This window comes from Ornithorhynchus anatinus, chromosome 4 (genome assembly GCF_004115215.2).
Source record: "Ornithorhynchus anatinus isolate Pmale09 chromosome 4, mOrnAna1.pri.v4, whole genome shotgun sequence".
Lineage (NCBI taxonomy): Eukaryota > Metazoa > Chordata > Mammalia > Monotremata > Ornithorhynchidae > Ornithorhynchus > Ornithorhynchus anatinus.
The window spans coordinates 21,078,015-21,100,992 of NC_041731.1; the positions used below are offsets into that span (position 1 = coordinate 21,078,015).

The following is a 22,978-nucleotide window of genomic DNA, read 5'->3' on the forward strand; positions in this document are numbered from 1 at the left end:
TGTCCCTGGGAAGAGCCGCATCTTAAACTAGGTCATCTGACTCTCCTCCTGGCTCACGCCATTGCCTGCCTAATAAAGAGCCTTTCATGGACGTTATTGACTCCCAGGGTTGCCGACTTCACCACAGGTCTTTGGAAGAAGAAAGCGTTTCCTCCCCTCCTTTTTTTTCTTATGATATTTGTTACACGCTTACTAATTGCCAGGTACTGTACTAAGCACTGGAGTAGATACAGGCTAATTAGGTTGGACACTACTGAGTCCATGTCTCACGTGGGGCTCACCGTCTTCATCCCCATTTTACGGATGAGGTAACTGAGGCCCAGAGAAGTGACTTGGCCAAGGTCCCACAGCAGACAAGTGGAGGAGGCGGGATTAGAACCCAAGTCCTTTTGATGCCCAGGCCCTTTCCACTAGGCCACACTGCTTCTCATGCTGTTTCTCATGTTTTTTCCTGAGCAGAATAGAAAAGCAGCATGGCCTAGCTGTTGTTGTTTAAACAGTATTTGTTAAGCGCTTACTATGTGCCAAGCACTGTTCTAAGTGCTGGGGGAGATACAAGGTAATCGGGTTGTTCCATATGGGGCTCACAGTCTTAATCCCCATTTTACAGATGAGGCAACTGAGGCACCGAGAAGTTAAGTGACTTGCCCAAAGTCACACAGCTGACAAGTGGCTGAGCGGGGATTAGAACCCACGGCCTCTGACTCCCAGGCCACGCTGCTTCTCACTAAGCCATACTGCTTCTTGTAGGTACTGCATGGGGCTCACAGTCTAAGTAGGAGGGAGAACTGGGCAACTGAGGCAAAGAGAACTGAAGTGACTTGCTCAAGGTCCCACCTCAAGTATTTGGCAGAACCAGGATTAGAACCCAGGTCCTCTGACTCGCAGGCCTGGGCTCTTTCCACTAGGCCAAGCTGCTTCTCGGTGGGTAGAGCATGGGCCTAGAAGTCAGAGGACCCGGACTCATACCCCAGCTCCGCCACTTGTCTGCAGTGTGACCTTGGGCAAGTCACCTCTCTGGGCCTCAGTTACCTCATCTGTCAAATGAAAACTGAGATATGGAGCCCTAAGTGGGACTGTATCCAACCTGATTATCCTGAATCGATCTCAGCGCTCAGTACAGTACTTGGCACATAGTAAGCCCCTAAGAAAGACCATATGTTAAAAAAATCAAATTGAGCAGAGACTGTTCCCTGAAGATGCGGGGTGCCTGGGGCATCTTTCCCTTTGGAGCGGGAGAGGGCTGCCAGTCCCCCTCAGCAGGGCCCTAGAAAGGCCTTAAGCTCATTGCGGGCAGGGATCATTCCTACCCACTCAAGTGCTCGATAAATAATAATAGTAATAATAATAGTGGTATCTGTTAAGTGCTTACTGTGTGCAGGGCACTCTACTAATCACTGGGGTGGTTGTAAGCAAATTGAGTTGGACACAACCCCCATCCCATGTGGGGCTCATCGTCTCAATCCCCATTTTCCAGATGAGAGAACTGAGGCCCAAAGAAGTGAAGTGACTCCCCCAAGGTCCCACAGCAGACAAGTCGGGGAGCTGGGACGAGAACCCAGGTCATTCTGACTCCCAGGCCCGGGCTCTATCCGCTAGGCCACACTGCTTGAAATCCTGGGGCAGGAGAGTGCGGTAGACTGTAGGCTCTTTGCTCCTGATGGGTAGCGAGGGTATCTCCCGCCTATATTGACCTGTTTTCTCCCAAGTGCTTAGTACAGTGCCCTGCACACAGTAAATGCTCAATAAATACCATTGATCGATGGAGGGATTTGAGAGGTCTGGAACCCGTTGCAAGTAGGGGAGCGTCCTGGCTCGGCCCCCAGCAGAGCATCACACTTCAGAGGGGACTTCCCTGCTTGCCCGTCTCAGGAGCTGCCGAGGATTCTGGGAAGCGAGGAAGCGGGCACCTTCCCCAGCCCCCAGGCTTGCCCCTCCCGCCGCCCGCCTCCCGCCCAAGTTGGGGTTCTGGTCAAGGAAGATGAGTCCATCCCTCCCTCTCCTGCCATTTGTTTCCCAGCCAGCCTTGGCACAGGTGGCATTACTAGGCCCTGGCAAACCCCTGCGGCTTCTTCCAGTTGAGGAGAAACCAGGGGAGGATTCCAAGTTGAAAATAGCAATCGTCAGCTGTAAACCCCAGGAAGCTGGGGCTGGGGGTTGGGGGCGGGGGCCCTCTGGGCCGGGCACCTCCCCACCACCGGACAACCCACCACCCTCGTCTGGCAAGAAGCGATGTCTCGTTTTGGAAAACGAGGCCAGAGAGACTCCGAGAGAGGGGAAACTGCCAGTAGTGGAAACTATGTCTGCCTTGAGTTTTCATTCGCAAATGCAGGATTTCATTGCATGGTTTATGTTTTCCTCAAATTGCCAGTTTTCCCATGGCGGTAGAGGCGGGGACTGGTCCAGGGATGGGGGAATCGGTGGAAGAGAAACAAAGAAGTCACGGTCCCACCCCCCGAATCTTTCCGTTTCCTTTCTTCGTGTCTCTAGGACTCGTTCACAGCCGCCTGGCGGGGTGGGGGTGGTTCATCTCAGCCCCTCCCTTGCCGCTCCTCGCTTCTCCCTCTCTGCTCTCCTGGGCCCCGGGACTGGCCCCGCTCTGAGAAGCCGGGCTGGGAGCCAGCGCTAGCTGAAGCCCAAAGGAGAAGGAGGGACGGAGAATGAAAACCAGGCCCTGGTTCTCCTCCCCGCTTTCTCCCCTCCCTCCCATGCTGAAAAACCAAAAAAAAAAACCCGAGATGGTCAAGTGGGTTGGGGACTGTTTGTGAGCAAGGAAGTAAGATTGGTCACGGGCAGGGAATGTGTCTCTGGACTTGTCCTCTCCCTAGTGCTTGGAAGCAGCTTGCCTGATGGTTAGAGCCTGGGTTTGGGAGTCAGAAGAACCTGAGTTCTAATCCCATCTCTGCCACTTGTCTGCTGGGTGACCTTAGGCAAGTCACTTAATTTCTCTGTGCCTCAGTTGCCTCATCTGTAAAATGGGGATGAAGACAGTGAGCTGCATGAGGGACAGGGACTGTGTCCAACCTGATTAGTTTGGAGCTACCCCAGTGCTTAGAACAGTGACTGGCCCAAGGTAAGCACTTAACAAATACCATTATTATTATTATTGTAATAATAATAATAATGTCAACAAGGGGAGGTGGCCTCATTAAGGCCTTTAGATGCTGGGCCCGCCTGGATTTCAGGGCTGATAGAATGTGCCAGGGCTTCACCCGGAAAAAATCCCTTCCTCATCGCTGGCGGGGGCCGGGGGAGTAGATAGTCGGCTCGTGGGCGGGAAGAAATGGAGGCATTTGAAATAGGGAGTGAGGAAAAGCCCTTCCAGGTGTAATCGCCTATCCATCGGTGGTATTTATTGAGTGCTGACTGTGTGCAGAGCTCTGGACTAAGCCCTTGTTAGGGTCCAGTCTAACAGAGTTGGTAAAAACAGTGGTATTTGTTAAGCGCTTACTATATGCCAGCACTGTATTCAGCACTGGGGTGGATACAAGCAAATCTGGCTGGACACAGTCCCTGTCCTTTGTGGGGGCTTATAGTCTCAATCCCCATTTACAGATGAGGTCGCTGAGGCCCAGGGAAGTGAAGTGATTTGCCCAAGGTCTCAGAGCAGACAAGGGGTGGAGCCAGGTTTAGAACCCAAGTCCTTCTGAGTCCCATTTTACAGATGGGGGAACTGAGGCCCAGACAAATACAGTGACTTGCCCAAAGCCACCCAGCAGCAGACCAGTGGTGGAGCTGGGATTACTTCCCTGCCTTTAAGGAATAATGTTTTTAGAAGGAGGCTGACGAGGTTGAGAGTAGGGGAAAAGGTGCTCCGGAGAGAGACGGTGGTCCCAGATTGGAGTTGGCGACCCGGGGCCCTGCTCACCAACAGCCTGATTGATTGATTAATTACAGACTGTTCTTCTAGACTGAAAGCTCCTTATGGGCAGGGAATGTGTCTACCACATCTGTTGTATTGGCCTCTCCCAAGTGCTTAGTTCAGGGCTCAGCACACAACAAGTGCTCAGTAAATACCCCTGATGACTGTTGACTGTCCCTCTAGACTGGAAGCTTGTTGTGTGCAGTGAAAGTGTCTTCCGACTCTGTTCTGTTGGTCTCTCCCAAGCGTTTAGCCTAGTGCTCTGCATGCAGTAAACGCTCAATAAATCCGTGTGTGTGTGTGTGTATACACTGGATGTTGAATATCGGCTGCCCTTGAATCCTCAGCCTGGCACCCCGCTTCCCCAGAGGATAAGCTGGGCCCTTTCACTCATTCATTGAGTCATATTTATTGAGTGCTTACTGTGTGCAAAGCACTGTACTAAGCAATTGGAAGTGTACAGTATAACATCTTTTGAGCTGGGGATAGTGGGCCCAATCCCCCCTGGAAGCAGACAAGTGAACCGGAGTGTTGTGGAGGAAGGAGTGATTTCCCTGGAGGTCACCACGGCCACCCACTTTGCCTCACAGCTGCCACAACCCAGCCCGCACGCTTCATTCCTCTAATGCTAACCTTTTCACTGCCTCAATCTTGCCTATCTTTCACTCATTCAGTTGTATTTATTGAGCACTTCCTATGTGCAGAGCACTGTCTTAAGCGCTTGGAATGTACAATTCAGCACAGAGAGAGAGACCTTCCCTGCCCAATAACGGGCTCACCGTCAAAACGGGTGAGACAGAAAAGCAAAACAAAACAGAACAGAACAAAACAAGTAGTCTGGTGACAAAACAAGTACTCTCTGCTGTGTGATCTTGGGCAAGTCCCTTCACTTCTCTGGGCCTCAGTTCACTCATCTGTCAGATGGGGATTGAGACGGTATCCATCTCCCTACGGGTCAGGGACTGTGTCCCATCCGATCTGCCCATACTCAGGGCTCAGCACAGCGCTTGGCACAGGGTAAGCGCTTAACAAATGCCCCGATTACAGGGATGACAATGGAGGGGCCTGGAGCAGCCTCGGCCCCAGCCCCTCGACCCCAGAGGGAGGGGGTTTTGCCAGCGTGACTCAGTGGAAAGAGCCCGGGTTTGGGGAGTCAGAGGTCATGGGTTCAAATCCCAGCTCCGCCCCTCGTCAGCTGGGTGACTTTGGGCAAGTCCCTTCACTTCTCTGGGCCTCAGTTCCCTCATCTGTCCCTCATCTGTCCCTCATCCCTCTTCACTCCGCTGCCTGGCTCATCTTCCTGCAGAAACGCTCTGGGCATGTCACTCCCTTTCTTAAATACCTCCAGTGGTTGCCTATCAACCTCTGCTCCAAACAAAAACTCCTCACTCTAGGCTTCAAGGCTCTCCATCACCTTGCCCCTTCCTACCTCTCCTCCCTTCTCTCTTTCTACCGCCCACCCCGCACGCTCCGCTCCTCTGCCGCCCACCTCCTCACCGTCCCTCGGTCTCGCCTATCCCGCCGTCGACCCCCGGGCCACGTCCTCCCGCGGTCCTGGAACGCCCTCCCTCCTCACCTCCGCCAAACTAATTCTCTTCCCGTCTTCAAAACCATACTTAAAACTCACCTCCTCCAAGAGGCCTTCCCAGACTGAGCTCCCCTTCTACCTCTACTCCCTCTACCGCCCCCCTCACCTCTCCGCAGCTTAACCCTCTTTTCCCCCCATCTCCCTCTGCTCCTCCCCCTCTCCCTTCCCATCCGCTCAGCACTGTACTCATCTGCTCAACTGTATATATTTTCATTACACTATTTATTTTGTTAATGAAATGTACATTGCCTTGATTCTATTTAGTTGCCATTGTTTTTATGAGATGTTCTTCCCCTTGACTCTATTTATTGCCATCGTTCTTGTCTGTCTGTCTCCCCCGATTAGACTGTAAGCCCGTCAAACGGCAGGGACTGTCTCTATCTGTTGCCGACTTGTTCATTCCAAGCGCTTAGTACAGTGCTCTGCACATAGTAAGCACTCAATAAATACTATTGAATGAATCTGTCAATGTAGTTCATTGGAAAGAGCAAGGGCTTGGGAGTCAGAGGTCATGGGTTCTAATCCCAGCTCTGCCACTTCTCAGCTGTGTGACTTTGGGCAAATCACTTAACCTCTCTGTGCCTCAGTTACCTCATCTGTAAAATGGGGATTAAGACTGTGAGCCCCAGGGGGGACAAGTTGACTACCGTGTATCCTCTCCAGCGCTTAGAACAGTGCATGGCACATAGTCAACAAATACCAAAATTATCTGTCAAATGGGGATGAAGACTGGGACCCCCACATGGGACAACCTGATGACCTTGTATCCCTCCCAGCACTCAGAACAGTGCTTGGCACATAGTAGGTGCTTAACATATGTCATCATCATTATTATTATATGTTATTTGGCCCGGTTTGCCCCCGGGCATCCCCTCAGCCTCCCTCCTCTCTCCCAACAGCTGCCTCCCCCCCACCCACCCACTTGAGGCTCCCTGCTCCTCCCAGGGCGGGCATAGGGGCTCCCCGCGGCCCCGCTGGTCACCACCATTGCCCCTCTCCCTTTACTCACCGCTGACCTCTCCCTCACATCCTGCCTCTGGCCTGGAACACTTGCTCTCCTATCAGATAGATAATTGCTTTCCTCCACTTCAGGGCCTTATTGAAGGCCCATCTCCTCCAAGAAGCCTTCCCTGACTAAGCCCTCCTGTCTTCCTCTCCCACTCCTTTCTTCATTGCCCTGACTTGCTCCTTCATTCATCCTCGCTCTCATTCCTACAGCACATATGCATATATTTGTATATATCTGTAATTTATTTACTTATTTATGCATATTAATGTCTGTCTCCCCCTCTAGATTGTGAGCTCGTTGTGGGCAGGGAATGTGCCTGCTGTTAGATTGTATGCCACCAAGTGCTTAGTACAGTGCTTTGCACACCATAAGCAATCAATAAATAAGACTGACTGAATGAAGTCACTGATAATACAAGTGCTACATAGGGAAATTCTATCCATGTAGCTGATCAACCTAAATCGTGCTTTAAGCAACCGAAAAAGGAGTTTTCTCCTTTTCCTCCCCTTTCACCGTGTTTGGATACTGCAGTTGGATTGTTTCCTTGGCGACATTTATTTTCTGTGGCTGCCTTCCTTTTTTTTTTTGTCTTTTTCATTTCTTAATGGTATTTAAGGGCTTACTATGTGTCAGGCACTGCCCTAAGCTCAGGGAAGGTACAAGCTAATTGGGTTGGACAACGTCCTTGTCCCACAGTCTCCATCCCCATTTTACAGATGAGGTCACTGAGGTACAGAGAAGGGGAGTGACCGGCCCAAGGTCACACAGCAGGCAAGCGGTGGATCCTGGATCAGAAACCAAGTCCTTCTGATTCCCAGGCCTGGGATCTAACTACTAGGCCATGGTGGTTCCCCTTGCTTCCCCTTCCTCTTGTGCTCTGAGGCCATGAATGAGGCAGGCGGTTTGTTCCTGACATGCTCCCTCTTGCCCTTGGTAGTTGGCGGAGGGAGGGTGGTAGGGCAGTTCCCATGCGCCCTTAAGAGACAAGCAGCCGCGTCCTGATTAGCAATTAGGAGCATGGCGGAAGCGTTGCCATGCCAACCGGAATTGAATTATGCACCGATCCCAGGCTGCATCTGTTGCCTCTTCGGTGGCCTCCCACTCTGTCCTGTCAGCCGGGTAGACCCGCTGATCCCAACTCCAGCAGATCAGGATTTGTGCATTTCCCTACAATCCAATGATAAAAGGGGAAATATCCTCAATTGCTGAACACTGGTTTGGAGGGGGCCAACTGCTGCAGGGTTGAAGAATGCCAACGATCTCATGTTCCAAAAAAAACCAAAAACAAACAAAAAACCCCCATCATCTTTTTGTACCCACTGGAATGTGCCCCAACCGTGCCATCTCCTCACTTGATGCCCTCTGTGTCTCTGCGGGGACACGACCACAGGATGAGAGATCGGGGAGGGATGCTGATTTGCCCCAGTTTTTAGTTTCACAGTGTCGAGGCCTAAGCTCAGTTGTCATTCACCTTTCTTATGGTATCTGTCAAGCGCTTACTATGTGCCAAGCACTGTTCTAAGCACTCGTTATCTTCCCTCCCAAGTCCTGTCCTTCCCCTGACTTGTCCATCACTGTACATGGCACCACCATCCTTCCCGTCTCACAAGCCTGTAACCTTGGCATTATCCTTGACATCTCTCTCTCCTTCAATCCATCACTAAACCCTGTCGGTTCCACCTTCACAACTTCACTAAAATCTGCCCTTTCCTTGCCATCCAAACTGCTACCACGTTAAATACAGTCACTTGTCCTATCCTGCCTGGATTACTGCATCAGCCTCCTTGCTGTCCATCCAGCCTCCTGTCTCTCTCCACTCCAGGCCATACTTCACTCCGCTGCCTGGGTCGTTTTTCTACAAAATGGTTCATGACATGTCACCCCGTTCCTCAGAAAACTCCAGAGGTTGCCCATCCACTTCCACATCAAACAAACCTAAGCACTCCGCCACCTTGCCCCCTCCCACCTCACCTCACTACTCTCCTTCTACAGCCCAGCTCACGCACTTCGCACTTCGCTCCTCTAGTGCTAACCTTCTCATTGTGCCTCCATCTCTCATCTTGGCGCTGATCCCTGGCACGTGTCCTGTTTCTGGCCTGGAATGCCCTCCCTCCTCACATCCAGCAGATGACTCTCTCCCTTTCAAAACCTTAATGAAGGTCCATCTCCTCAAAGAGGCCTTCCCTAAGCCCCACCTTTCCTCATCTCCCACTCCCTTCTGCGTCTCCCTGACCCTGCTCCCTTTGTTCTTCCCCCGTCCCAGCCCCACACCACTTATGACCATATCAGTAATTTATTTATATTGACATCTTTATCCCCCACCCCACCCCCAACACTGTAAGCTCTTTGGGGGCAGAGAATGTCTGTTTATTGTTGTACAGTACTCTCCCAAGTGCCTAGTACAGTGCTTTGCACACAATAAGCGCTCAATAAATATGATTGAATGAATGAATTCTGGTGCTTCTGAGTTGTTACATTCAGGATTGGTGCCGTGTCCTGCTTCCCTTGTGAGTTGTGGCATCGCACTCTTGCAGAAATGTGCTTTGGGGCGGGGTGTTGTTCTTTCTCCACAGGGGGAGGGAAGGACCCTTTCCATAGTGTGTTTGCCGTGGGAGTGGAGAGAAGAGCAGAACTGAGAAGCAGCGTGGCCTAGTGGCTAGAGCCCTAGTCTGGAAGTCAGAAGGACCTAGGTTCTAATGCCGACTCCGCCCCATTTGCTGTGTGACCTTGGATGAGTTGCTTCGCTCCTCTGGGCCTCAATTACCCTGACTGTAAAATGGGGAGCCCCATGAGGGATGGGGACTATGCCCAACTAGATTACTTGTATCCACCCCAGGGTTTAATACAGTGCCTGTCATATAGTAAGCACTTAACAAATACCATTTAAAAAAATGGGGGCATATCTTAGGACCTCCGGGGTTAGAAGGAAGCTGATGGCTCTGGGTCAGGTCCCTGTTTCCATTTCCAGTGAGTGTGTGTGTGTGTGTGTGTGTCTGTGTCTGTCTGTCTGTCTGTCTCTGCCCAGAGAAAGCCAAGGGTGGCCACCGGGGGTGAAGTGTGGAGACCACCAGGGCGAGAGAGGCCTGTTAACTCTTTAGTGGCCTGGGCAAGCCGCTCCCACCTTTGGGCACCTCGCTGTGGTCAGGAAGCGTGTCTACCAACTCTGTCACAGAGTACTCTCCCAAGCACTTAGGGCAGTAAGAGCCCAATAAATACGACAGACTGATGGATCGGGTGCCTGGGGAGAGGTTGGACATGATTGGGGCCAGCAGCTGCCCCTCCCGGCCACCATTGCTCATGCGGGCTATGGGTCGGCCCCCGTCCTCCTCCGCCTCCTAGCCTGCAAACAGGCCCAGGGACATGACGTCAGGCTGTTTTTCTTCTCAAGCCCACAGGATGTGACAGGCAGCCAAGGGCGGGGTTTGCGTTGATAACTGTGGAAGTATTTCCTCTCCTTTTCCCCTCCCCTTCTCTCTCCTGTCTTCTCCTTTCTCTCTGCTCCTTTCGTTCGTTCATTCATTCATTCATATTGATTGAGCGCCTACTGTGTGCAGTGCAGTGTACTAAGCACTTGGGAAAGTACGATAGAATAGTAAACAGTTACATTCCCTGCCCACAATGAGCTTACAGTCTAGAGGGGTGAATGGCAGAGGCAGAGGGAGGAGGAGTTAGGGAGGGTGGTGCTGACTTGGGCAGGTCTGGGACAGGGCAGGGCCTTCCAGGGCTGATTACATCTTAGTCAGCTTTTGGTTAATCAAATAATGGTACTTACTGAGCACTTACTCCATGCAGAGCACTGTACTAAGCACTTGGAAGATTACAGTACAACAGAGTTGGTAGACACGGTCCCTGTCCAAAAGGAGCTTCCAGTCTGGAGGGACAGTCTAGTCAATCCACCAATCAGTCAATCAGTGGTATTGATTGAGTGCTTACCATGTGCAGAGCACTGGACTGGGTGCTTGCAAGAGGGCACTACAGCAGAGCTGGCAAACACATCCCCTGCATACGATGAGCTTAGAGTCTAAAGAGACAGTCAGTCAATCAAACAGTTTTTCAATCCATGGTATTTACTGCATGCTCACTGGGTGCAGAGCACTGACCTAAGCCCTTGGGAGAGTGCACTACAGCAGAGTTGACAGATACTTTCCCAGCCCATGGTGAATTTACAATCTAGACCGGGAGGCGGGGTTAGGGAAAGTGCAGGCGTCAAAGAGGCAAGGGAAGCACCACAGAGAAGCAGCGCCGCCTAGTGGATAGAGCCCAGGCCTGGGAGTCAGAAGGACCTGGGTTCTAATCCTCGCTCCGTTACTTGTCTGCTTTCTGACCTTGGGCAAGTCACTTCACTTCTCTGGGCCTCGATTACCTCATCTGGACAATGGGGGTGAAGAGTGTGAGCTCCTTGTGGGACCGAGACTGTGTCCAACCCGATTAACTTGCATCGACCCCAGCCAGCACTTAGAACAGTGCTTGGCATATGGTAAGCGTGTAAGAAGTAATAATAATAATAATGTTGGTATTTGCTGAGCGCTTACTATGTGCCAAGCACTGTTCTAAGTGCTGGGGGAGATACAAGGTAATCGGGTTGTTCCATATGGGGCTCACAGTCTTAATCCCCATTTTACAGATGAGGTAACTGAGGCACAGAGAAGTTAAGTGACTTGCCCACAGTCACACAGCTGACAAGTGGCAGAGCTGGGATTTGAACTCATGGCCTCTGACTCCAAAGCCCGTGCTCTTTCCACTGAGCCACGCTGCTTCTCTATAATAACAAGTACAATAATTATAATAGTAACGATAATCTCGTTCTTTTCCAGGTCAACATGGACACATGGCTCATTCTGGTTTGGCTAAGCGGTGTTCTGACCTGCCTCAGTGCCAGCAATGTCACCACAGGTAAGGTAACGCCAGCGTAAGGTTACATAAGGACAAGGTTCCTGTGTGATTTCATTCATTCATTTGCATTTCATTCATTCATTCAATAGTATTTATTGAGCGCTTACTATGTGCAGAGCACTGTACTAAGCGCTTGGAATGTACAATTCAGCAACAGATAGAGACAGTCCCTGCCCACTGACGGGCTTATAGTCTAATCGGGGGAGACAGACAAAAACAATAGCAATAAATAGAATCCAGGGATGTACAGTTCATTAACAAAGTAAATAGGGTAATAAAAATATATTCAAATGAGCAAATAAGCACAGTGCTGAGGGGAGGGGAAGGGAGAGGGGGAGGAGCAGAGGGAAAGGGGGCTTACTGAGGGGAGGTGAAGGGGGGGGCAGAGAGGCAGCAGAGGGAACAGGGGGAAAAGGGGAAGCTCAGTCTCAGTCTGATTTCCAGGGGTGCCCAATGGGGGGCACAAAATGGGACTTGGAAAATTACTCAGATGGGTGAAAATGGTTGGACTGTATCAGTTTTGGGCCCCTGGAGTCTGCCAAACAGTGTGGCCCAGTGGATAAAGCCCAGGCCTGGGAGGCAGAAGGACCTGGGTACTAGTCCTGACTCCACTACTGTGTGACCTTGGCCAGGTCGCTTCACTTCTCTGGGCCTGTTAGCTCATCTGTAAAATGGGGATGAAGGCTGTGAGCCCCGTGTGGGACAGGGATTGTGTCCAACCTGAATAATTTGAATCTACGCTAGCGCTAAGTACAGTGCCTGGCACATAGTAAGCACTTAACAAATACCATAAAGGGGAAAAAAAACTGAATAAAGATCAGATTTCCCTGGCGCTGCAGCAGCAGTGGAGGCAGCCAATCAGTAATATGTATTGAGCATCTACCGTATGCAGAGCCCTCTCCTAAATGTTTGGCAAAGCAAATACAATCCCTGCTCTCAAGGAGTTTACGGTCTGGTGGGGGAGAGTAAGAGAGAGAGAGAAATTGCAGAAAGGAGGAAGCAACAGAGTTTACAAAATGTGTACCAAGTGGCACAGAGATTTGTGGGAACCCTTCTCAGTGGTTAGACGCCAGAGAAGTGCTGAAGTGGCAGATATAGGATAGAATGTAGAGAGATTAAAAATCAATCACTTAATCAGTGGTATTGGTTAAGAGTTTACTGTGTGCAGAGCATTGTATTGAGCGCTTGGGAGAGCACGATACAACAGAATTATATTTATTGAGCGCTTACTGGTAGGCAGAGCACTGTACTAAGCACTTGGGAGAGGCCAATAGAACAATATCACAGACACATTCCTTCCCCACAGTGAGCTTACAGTCGAGAGGATGAGCATCTCTGTGGGAAACCCAGTGCAGGTTCATTCAGTCATATTTATTGAGCGCTTACTGTGTGCAGAGCACTGAACTGAGCTCTCAGGAGAGGACAATATAACGATAAACAGACCCGTTCTCTGCCCACAACAAGCTTACAGTTCGGGGAGGCAAGGGGGGGCAATGAATAAAGGGAGAAAGGGTGTCGCAGAAGGGAGTGGGAGAAGAGGAAGTGGGGGGCTTAGTCAGAGATGGCCTCTTAGAGAAGATGGCGTTGAACGGGGGGAAGAGTCATTATTTGTCAGCTTTGAGAAAGGAGGGCTTTCTAGGCCAGAGGGAGGACGTGGGCGAGGGGTCGGCAGCAAGATAGATGAGAAGGAGGTACAGTGAGAAGGTTGGCAAGTGGAAGGAGCGAAGTGTGCAGGTTGGGTTGTAGTGGGAGAATAGTGAGGTGAGGTGAGGAGTTTTGTTCGATGTGAAGGTGGATGGACAACCACTGGAGTTTCTTGAGGAGTGAGGAGACATGGCCCGAACGTTTCTGTAGAAAAATGATCCGAGCAGGAGAGTGACGTATGGACTGGAGTGGGGAGAGACAGGAGGCTGGGAGATCAGCAAGGAGGCTGATAGAGTAATCAACGTGGGAGAGGATAAGTGATTCTAATAACGTGGTAGCAGTTTGGATGGAGAGGAAAGGGTGGATTTTAGTGCTGTTGTGAAGGTTGAACCAATAGGATTTAGCGATGGATTGAGTAAGCGGGTGGAACAACAGAGGAATCGAGGATAATGCCAAGGTTACGGACTCGTGAGACAGAAAGGATGGTGGTGTGGTCTACAGTGATGGGAAAGTCGGGGAAAGACAGGGTTTGGGCGGGAAGATAAGGAGCTCTGTTTAGGCATGTTAAGTCTGAGAGGACGGGAGGACATCCAAGTAAAGAAGGCAGGAGCTGATGCAAGACTGGAAAGAGGGAGAGAGATCAGGGCTGGAGATGTAGACTTGTTTGTCATCCGCATAGAGACGGTAGTTGAAGCCAAGGGAGCAAAAGAGTTCTCCAAGGGAGTGGGTGTAGATGGAGAATAGAAGGGGAGCCAGAACTGAACTTTGAGGGACCTCCACAGTTAGGGGGCAGGAGGCAGAGGAGGAACCTAAGGAGGAGACTGGGCCATGCTAATTCTGCTGGGCCCCCCGTACCTTCACTGACGGCGCCCTGTGTTCAATCCTTCCCAGTGTCATCGTCGGCAGGCGTCTCTGCTCTCCCAAGCTCAGCTAGAGCCACCACAGTGGCCGCCCCCGACCAAGAGGAGGTGACCCGGAGCACCGAGGGTGCCAGTCCGAGCCCCCCGATCTCCCTCCGTCCTGGGACACCGACCCTCGGCCCGGGGGCCACCCCGCCGCCCACCCACGGGGCCACGTTCAGCCCCTCTGCCCCCGTCAACAGCACCGCCACCACGGGGCCCACGGGGCCCACCTCGCCATCCCCGAACGCCACACCGCTCCCGGAGGGGGACTCCTCTGGCACGTGGGCTGAGCCCTGGGAGGCCAACTCCAGCACGGGGGCCACCTCCACCTCCGGGGCCTTCACCACGCCCGGTAAGTGGCCTTCCGGGGGCTCAGAGCCAACCTGCAGAAAAGCTGGGGAGGTCATACCGGGAGTTGGTCTGGAAGTCAGGTAGCAGCGTGCCCCACCACCACCATCCCAGAAACACCAGTGTGCCCTGGGTCCCCGGCTCCCCAAGGGGGCCGGGTTTCTCACCTTCCGCGGTGCCCCATGTCAGGGGCGGGGGGCGCTGGAATGGCCTCCTCGGGGAGGACCAGCACTGGTCCAAAGTGGGCGCTGCTCACTCTGGGTGCTCCGGGAGTATCTCTGAGTTCCTCGGATTGGCCAGACTGCCGTGGGCTAGTCGCCTACGGACCACCTCCCACCCCCAACTCACTTAAACATACCCACTCTGTAGTCCCTTCAGTACGGCACCCACAAAGGGGCTGGCATCAGGCTAGAGCCCCTGGCCCTGTTTTCCACTCTGCCAGAGCCACTGCTTAGCGAAGGCTTCGTTCCCCACTGTGGCCTGCTAGGCCAGGCCGCGCCTGTTGTCCAGGTTCGAATTCCACAATGGTCTGTTTGGAGACTGGAGAGGGGCCAGAAGTTAGGCACACTGGGCCAGGATTTCCCCAGCGTGAACCCGATACAGATGGGGAAACCCCGGCACCCCCGGCATTCCACACCCTGCAGGGATGTGTCGCTGTTCTACCTCCTTCCCCCAGAAACCACCACCCCCGTCACCACCCTCAAGCCTGCGAGGGAATCATTCGGGGTGCGTCCACCACCCCCACCCCCAACCAGGAAAGTCTCAGTCAGCTGTATTTATTGAGCTTACTGCGTGCGGAGCACTGTACTAAGCACTTGGGTGAGTATGCTATAACAACAGAATGGACACATTCCCTGCTTATAGCGAGCTTACAGTTTAGAGGACAAGCTTACAGTCTGGAGAATACCGTCTACAGGAGGAGCTTAAAGTGTGAAGGTGAACTATAGCCTCGAAGACAAGCTTACAGTCTAGAAAATGAGCTCACAGTCTAGAGGAGGAGCTTACAGCCTAGAGGAGTTTAAAGTCTAGAGGTGGAGCTTACAGCCTAGAGGAAACCCCTTTGGTCTGAGGGGTTTCCTGGCTCCTCCTCGGGATGGACTTGGGCACCCAGAAGCCAGCCCTCCCAGGCTCTCCACGTCTCATAGGAACAGCTTGGATCTCTTCCAAAGCTAATGATAGACTTCCGGGTTATAGTCCAAGGAAGAGCAAAACGGCAGCCAAGTTAGTCCAAATTCGCATCAGAGAACAAGGGGACAAGACCGGAAATAACACCAGGACCCAAAATGCAACCCTCGGCCTCGCTCTCGACTTCTCCCCGGCTTAGTATCTTGGCTGGCGGTGTTTCCCACGGTGACGGCGCCTGGAATTCTCCCGCTGATATCGGCAAGGAATCCAAACGGTTGCTCCAAGCTTTGACCTGCTGCCTGCCCGGCTCATAGGGGTTGGGCCCGGGGAGAGGGCTCAGGGTTCCATCCCGGATTGATTCTCTTCACCTGACCACTGGCGCTCTTCCGCCACCGTTAGGAGAGGTGGGCCCAGGTTGCCCTACCCCCGATGGCCAAGGCTCAATCAATTAATCAATCATATTTACTGATTATTATAATAATTATAATGATCGTACAACTATTCTAATACATTAATAATGTTTATCGAGCACTTACTATGTGCAGAGCACTGTACTAAGCGCTTGGGAGATCATAATATAATAATAATTGTGGTGTTTGTTAAGCGCTTGCTATGTTCCAGGCACTGTACTGAGCGCTGGGGTAGATATAATCAAATTGGGTGGGGCACAGTCTCCATCTCACATGGGGCTCACAGTCTTAATCCCCGTTTTAGAGGTGAAGTAACTGAGGCCCAGAGAAGTGAAGGGTCTTGCCTAAGGTCACCCAGCAGGCAAGTGGCAAAGCCAGGGTTAGAACCCAGATCCTTCTGACTCCTAGTCCTGGGCTATAGCCACTCGGCCAGGGTTGCTTCCCCCGGGGCTCCAGTGACAGCATCGTGCAGAGCACTTAGGACAGACTGCCCAGAGTTCCTGCGATGGGGGTGGGGGCCCCACCCTACTTGGGTGGGCAGAGGCGAGGCGGTTCCAGACTTTGAGGGGTGGCTGGGTCAGGTGTTCAGTCGGCAGTCCAGAAAGTGGCACCCCGTGAGGGGCAAAGTCAGGGCGGTGCCAAGGCCCCCTCTCGGCCAGCCCTGGGGGATCTGGAACTCCTTCCTCGCTCTCCCCCGCGCCACCTGGCAGAGGAAGAGTTGGAGGGGAAACTCTGGGGAGACCCCCATTCTGGGTGCATTAAGCGTTCGTGTTGGCACACTGGACTAAGTCTCCCAGGGCCCTTGGGCGTGTCCCCCGCCCCACTTCCCACTGCAGTGGGTGCAAGGCTCAGAGCCGTCCCAAAGCGGGGGAACCCTTGCCATGCTCTGAACCTTCAGTCCTACCTAGATCGAATGACCCATCTGACCCCGGTCCCCTGAATACCATCCCGTCTTCTGCCCGTTGGGGCGTCGGTGGCCCCTGTATGCCTAGAGGCATTGGGACAGACCGATGACCAGTTGATCGATCGGTGGTATTTACTGAGCACTTATGTGCAGAGCACTGTACTAAGTGCTTGAGAGAGTAATTAGCAGACACATTCCCTGCCTATTACAAGCTAACGGTCTACCGGGGGAGACGGACGTTAATTATAATGGTCTCTCCGTAGATTCAGTGAGCTCACTCACAGGAATTCCTCTTTAGAGAAAAGAGGTATCACACCATTTACTAGGCACACAAAAGTACTTAAATATTACTTAACAAGGAGTTGAGAAGCAGCATGGCCCAGAGGCTGGAGCCCAGGCCTGGGAGTCAGAGGGACCTGGTTTCTAATCCCAGCTCTGCCACTCTTCTGCTGGGTCACCTGCGGCACATCACTTTACTTCTCTGTGCCTCGGTCACCTCATCTTTAAAATGGGGATGGAGACTGTGAGCCCCACGTGGGACATGGACTGTGTCCACAACGATGGTCTTGTATTTACCCTAGTGATTAGTACATACAGTAAGCGTGTAACCAATACCGTAACAAAATTTCCAAAATGTAAGTCTCTCTCAGCTGGAATGGAGTCAGCAAATCAGCTACAGGCTTTAGTACCTAGAGACCACAGGCTATAGTTTAGTCCCGATCTTTAACTTGGGTTCCCCCCAGGACTTAACAACCACTTATATCCTCACTAATTATGGTACTTGTGAAGTGCTGACCATCTGCCAAGCCTTGTTCTAAGCGCTGGGGTAGATACAGGGTAATTAGGTTGGACACAATCCCTGGCCCACACGGGGCTCACAGCAAGGCATCTTTAATTGCCCCCACCCCCAGCAGGGAAGGGGTTGGCATGGGGACTACCAAGCAGGGAAACAGCTTCTGTGGGTTTGGTGTGGTCCTGCCTGCAAGCAGGGGACTGGACGACATGACCTCTAGGGTGCTCTCCAGCCAAAGAGGAGCCTCGACTCCAGTGGGCACCTCCCCGACGGGCCGGCGAGTTGGCAGGAAGGGTGGGAGTGAGGGTGCTCCGTATATCATCCGCCTCAAGCCCCACAGCACCTCTCCTGCCCGCCAGCCGGTAACCCTTCTTCTTCTCCCTTTCCTGTGCAGGTGACACCGACTCGACCGAGAGAAGAGGTGAGAATCCCCATCTGGTTGCCAGGCACGTGGCTTTGGGCATCCACCCACCCCAGTCTGAGGGGGCCGGGGGCACGCCTGGGCACGCCGTCTCCCAGCCCAGCCCTGCTCTTCTGAACTACTCTCAGTCATATTTATCGAGCCCTTGATGTGTGCGGAGCACTGTAATAAGCACTTGGGAGGGTACTAATGATAATTGTGGTATTTGGTAAGCGCTTACTATGTGCCAGGCACTCTGCTAAGCACACTGGGGTGGATACAAGCAAATAGGGTTGAACATAGTCCCTGTCCCATGTGGCGCTCACAGTCTCAGTCCCCACTTTACAGATGAGGGAACTGAGGGACAGAAAAGTTAAGTGACTTGCCCAGAGTCACTCAGCAGAGTACACTATACGCTTGGGAGGGAGGGAGGGTGCAGGTCGATGAGTAATCTGTGGCCTCTCTGCTGCTCTCATCTGCACCCTGGGTAAACGGAGGCAAGCTGGAGAGAAGTCACGTTCTCCACTTCCTGCTGGGCAAAGGGCTAGGGCAGGCCATGGGCTGAAGGGAGCCGCCAGGGGCGTTTCCTGGACTCTCTGAAGGTCTCCCTCGCTGCCAGCCCTTGCCTCCGCTGCCCAGTGAATGCTGGAGAGCGGGACTTCCGGCCCCCCCTTGGCACACCCAGTTGGCCCTCCCTTGTCAGCAGAGAGTGACCACGGAACATATCAAGCGTCTCTGTGCTTCTCCTCCCCTCCCCACTGGACCAGTACAGTCAGTGAGTGGGTGTGGTTCCTGACTCCCCTCTCATCCTTAACCCCTCAAGGGAAGCAACGTGGCCCAGTGGATAGAGCTCAGGCCTGGGAGTCAGAAGGAGCTGGGTTTGAACCCCGGCTCTGCCACGTCTCCCGCGTGACGTTGGGCAAGTCACTTCACTTCTCTGGGCCTCAGTCACTGTAGCTTTAAAATGGGGGTGATGGCTGTGAGCCCCTTGTTGTCTCATCTGATCAGCTTGTGCTTAGTACAGTGCCTGGAATTCATTCATTCCACTATATTGCTTGCTTACTGTGTACAAAGCACTGTACTAAGCGCTTGGGAGAGTACAATCTAACAATAATAAGCCCTTAACAAATACCATAAAAGGGGCGGGGACAGGCAGAGACTCTGCCTCCTCTTCCACCTCTTCCTGGTCAGCATCCGAGAGGGGAAGAGAAGGAAAGAGGAAGTGTTTGGGGAGGGGGTGGTACAGAGAGAGAGAGAGAGGAGAGAGAGAGAGTGTGTGTTTTTTAGGGGAAGGGGAGCAAGAAGGCCAAGGAGTGTTCATCAGACAGCAAAGGGCAGACCAGGTGTGGAAGTTTTCTCTGGCTTCTGTGTGTGTTTAGCTTGGCCTCAGAGCTGGGAGGGAACCGCTCGTAGGCTATTTGAGGCCTTGCCACTGGCCCGGGCGGCAGGGCTGTGGACTCTGAAAGCTAAACCTAAGACTAGGCCAAAGGCAGGCAAATTGCTCAGACCCCGGGGCTCCACAACCTGCCCAGGGGCCTTCCCCAGGGGGTGCTGGGAACCGGGGTCTTAGGGCAGGGCCCACCTGCTCGCCTGCCATGCCAAAGTCTTCACCATGGGGTAACCAGCCAGCTGAGCGGCCAGGATAACATGGGCTGGCTGCCGTGTAGGCCCGAGGAGCCAAAAGTGGGACACAAAGGACAGAGGCCCCGAGGCTGGGGCCCCAGTATCACAATGGGCCACGGGATTGGGGGTGTCACCTGAGTCATCTCCTTCAAGGATTGAGGCTCATCCTCCTTCCTCCTTGTCCTATCTGTCCTCCTTCTTGACCCCGCTCCTGTTCGTCCTCAACTTTCTCATCCTTCTCCTTCTTGTCCTCCACCTCTTCATCGTCCTCTTCCTCTTCGTTGTCCTCCTTCCCATCACACTCATCCTCCTCCTTTTCAACCTTGTCCTATTTGTCCCTTGTCCTCTTTGTCGTCTTCCTCGTCCCCCACCTCATCATCCTCCTCCCTCCTCATCATCCTTGTCCTCCTCCTCCTTCTACTCCTCCTCCTCCTCCTCCTCCAAGAAACTGGGCAGGCAGGGGAATAGGTACCTGCCAGCTGGCAGTCAGGGTGGGATAAGGGATGGGAAGTGATCCTGGCCAGGGGAAATCCAGGGCCCAGAGATACTGAGGCTGCAGGCTGCCCATGGGGCACACTCTCAGAACCCTCCTGAGGGGCGGGGGAGCCTGGCCTGGACTCCATAGGAAACTCATCAGGGTTGATCTGGTAAGAAAATCAAGAGGCCGGGGAGCCTGCCTCCCCTTTCTCCCCCACCCCAATCCTCCCCTTTCTTCCCTGACCCCAACCCCTTCACTCCCCACAGCCAGATAATAATTATGGTCCTTATCAAGTGCTTACTATATGCCAAACACTGTTCTAAGCACGAGGGTAGATACAGGTTAATCAAGTTGGACACAGTCCCTGTCCCATATGGGGTTTAATAATAATAATAATAATAATAATGTTGGTATTTGTTAAGCGCTTACTATGTGCCGAGCACTGTTCTAAGCGCTGGGGTAGACACAGGGTAATCAGGTTGTCCCACGTGGGGCTCACAGTCTTAATCCCCATTTTACAGACGAGGTAACTGAGGCACCGAGAAGTTAAGTGACTTGCCCAAAGTCACACAGCTGACAAGTGGCAGAGCCGGGGTTCGAACCCATGACCTCTGACTCCAAACCCGTGCTCTTTCCAGTGAGCCATGCTGCTTCCCATGCTGCTTCCCGGGTTTACACTCTTACTCCCCATTTTGCAGATGATGGAACTGAGGCACAGAGAAGTGAAGTGACTTGTTCAAGGTCATGCTGCAGACACGTGGCAGAGCCGGGTCAAAACCCCCATTCTTCTGGCTCCCGGGCCCGTGCTCTAGCCACCAAGCTGCTCTGCTTCCTGCCTGCCCGCCCAAGCTGGGCAGGCAGCGATGAGACATGGCTCAGTCCTGGAGAAGCCCAGCCAAATGAGGAGGACCCTTCCCCACCCCCAGCCCAAGCCTGTGTTGCCGCCTGCCTGGGAGGTAGGGGAATCTAGGACTAGGCCTGTACGGTTGGCGGGGGAGGGGCCGGATTTTCTTCCCGCTGAAGCCCTGGGTGGTTGAGTCTTGCTGGCCGGGTCAGTTGGAACCGGTGACTTCCTGTGGGGAATCCAGTGGGCAGGGTGGGTGAGATCACCCCGGGCTGTTTGTGTGTCTGGTTGAAGCAAGTGGGCTTCCCCCAGCCTGGGGGCCTCACCCCTCCCCCACCACGGATCTGTCACCAGCCTCTCTGCCCAGCTTTGCCAGCTTCTGGTGGACTGGCTCAGGGTCAGGGACTATTAGATTATGTGGGGGGCCCCCCCGAAACAAATTGCTTCTGAACTGAAAACCAAATAATCACACTTCTGGTCTGGAGCCTATTAGTGCCGTACCAAGCTTACCTTTGAATGAACGGGAAGCCATTTTAAGGCTACATTTCAGCCTGTAAATATGTAGAATACAGTCTCAATTAGAAATCACCCTCTTCTTAGAAGTGCTCTTTATATCTCATTGTCAGTGGTATTTATTGAGGGCTTACTGTGTGCAGAGCACCATAAGTAAGCACTTGGGAGAGTACAACTCTCAGTACCAGAAGGACCTGGGCTGTAATCCCAGCTACCCAGTTTATCTGCTGGGTGACCCTGGGCAAGCCACTTAGCTCCTCTGTGTCTCAGTTTCCTCATTTGTGAAATAGGGATGAAGACTGTGAACTCCACATGGGAGAGGGACTGTGTCCAACCTGATTACCTTGTATCTACCCCACTGCTTAGTATAGTGCCTGCCTCATAAAAAGCACTTAACAAAACCATAAAACAGAGTTGGTACCCTGACCGCATATGTATTTATCCACCCCCAGATCATTGCTCTGTTAATATTTCTTCATGTATTTATTCTGGTAGCAGGATTGGGGGGGGGGCGGGGCGGTGAGGAGTGTTGTTGGAAAAGTCCCAGAAATAAATGAGATTGTATTTCTGCACCGAGCCCTCAGCCGGGTGATGGATCATTCAGTCGTATTTTTTAAGTACTTGCTATTTGCAAACCCCTGTACTAAGCGCTTGGGAGAGTACGATACAACAATAAACAGACACGTTCCCTGCCCACGACGAGCTTAATGGTCCAATGTCTGCTCACCCACCGCTGCCCGCCTTGCCAGTTGTCCTTGGTGGAACAGGGGATAGGGCTGGGCGGCCCCCGGGGTCCTGGCTGGCTGGCAGCAGCCCCAACGTGCTCAGCCCTGAGGGGCTGGTGGTGGGGAACCCACGGCAACAACCCAGTGCCCCCATCCAGTCTCCATGGACCTGACTTGGCCCGGCTCCTTCCGTTCTTGAGCCAGCTGCGGGTCAGGCTGGCACGAGGCTTGCTGCTCAGATGGAATGCGGACCGGGCTGCCACCCTTGGGATCGCCCCGTTTCTGTGGTTCGGCAGCTGGCACATCCCTCAGATGGGGTAGCGCTCCTCGGACCGAGTCTCGGGCCCCCTCTGGTGCCTGCCCGTCACCCCTGGCTTGGGCACCTAGTGAGGCCACGCAGAGTCGACTCGGGTGGGAGTTGGGGACCGGGGTCGCCCGGGCATCTCCGGAGCGGGCCAACTGGGCCACGTCTGCTTGACTGAGGCCAGGGCCCCCGCTGGCTCCAGGCTGGGGGCGAGGGCAGGATGGACAGAGGAGAAAGCTCAGGCCCTGGCACTTGGGTGTCTGGTGAGGCGGGGCAGCAAGCAGGGAGGTACATGGGGCTGGAGTTGGAGGGGAAGGATGCCACCCGAACTTGGGCTTTGAACTTGCGGCTCTGTAAGCTCGTCCTCTAGACGGTTAGTTCATTATGAGCAGGGAGTGTGTCTGCTAATCCTGTTGTATTGGACTCTCCCAAGCACTTAGCCTAGTGCTTTGCACACAGTCAGCACTCAATTGGAAGCTGACTCCTGGGCCTGGGAGTCAGAAGGACCCAGGTTCTAATCCCAGCTCTGTTATTTGTCTGCTGTGTGGACTTGGGCCAGTCACTTGGCTTCTCTGGGCCTCGGTTCCCTCATCTGTAAAATGGGGTTGAAGAC

The 22,978-nt window shown here is 53.1% G+C and overlaps 1 protein-coding gene across 1 annotated transcript in view; it reads left to right on the plus strand.

Moving 5' to 3' along the window:
* The window catches only part of PTPRA (protein tyrosine phosphatase receptor type A), a 95,265-nt gene that overhangs the window by 51,742 nt on the left and 20,545 nt on the right, over positions 1-22,978 (plus strand). The window contains exons 3-5 of the mRNA XM_029062395.1: positions 11,274-11,352; positions 13,888-14,250; positions 17,873-17,899. Coding sequence (XP_028918228.1) covers positions 11,280-11,352; positions 13,888-14,250; positions 17,873-17,899 — 463 coding nt within the window. The 5' untranslated portion in view covers positions 11,274-11,279. The remainder of the gene's footprint in view (positions 1-11,273; positions 11,353-13,887; positions 14,251-17,872; positions 17,900-22,978) is intronic.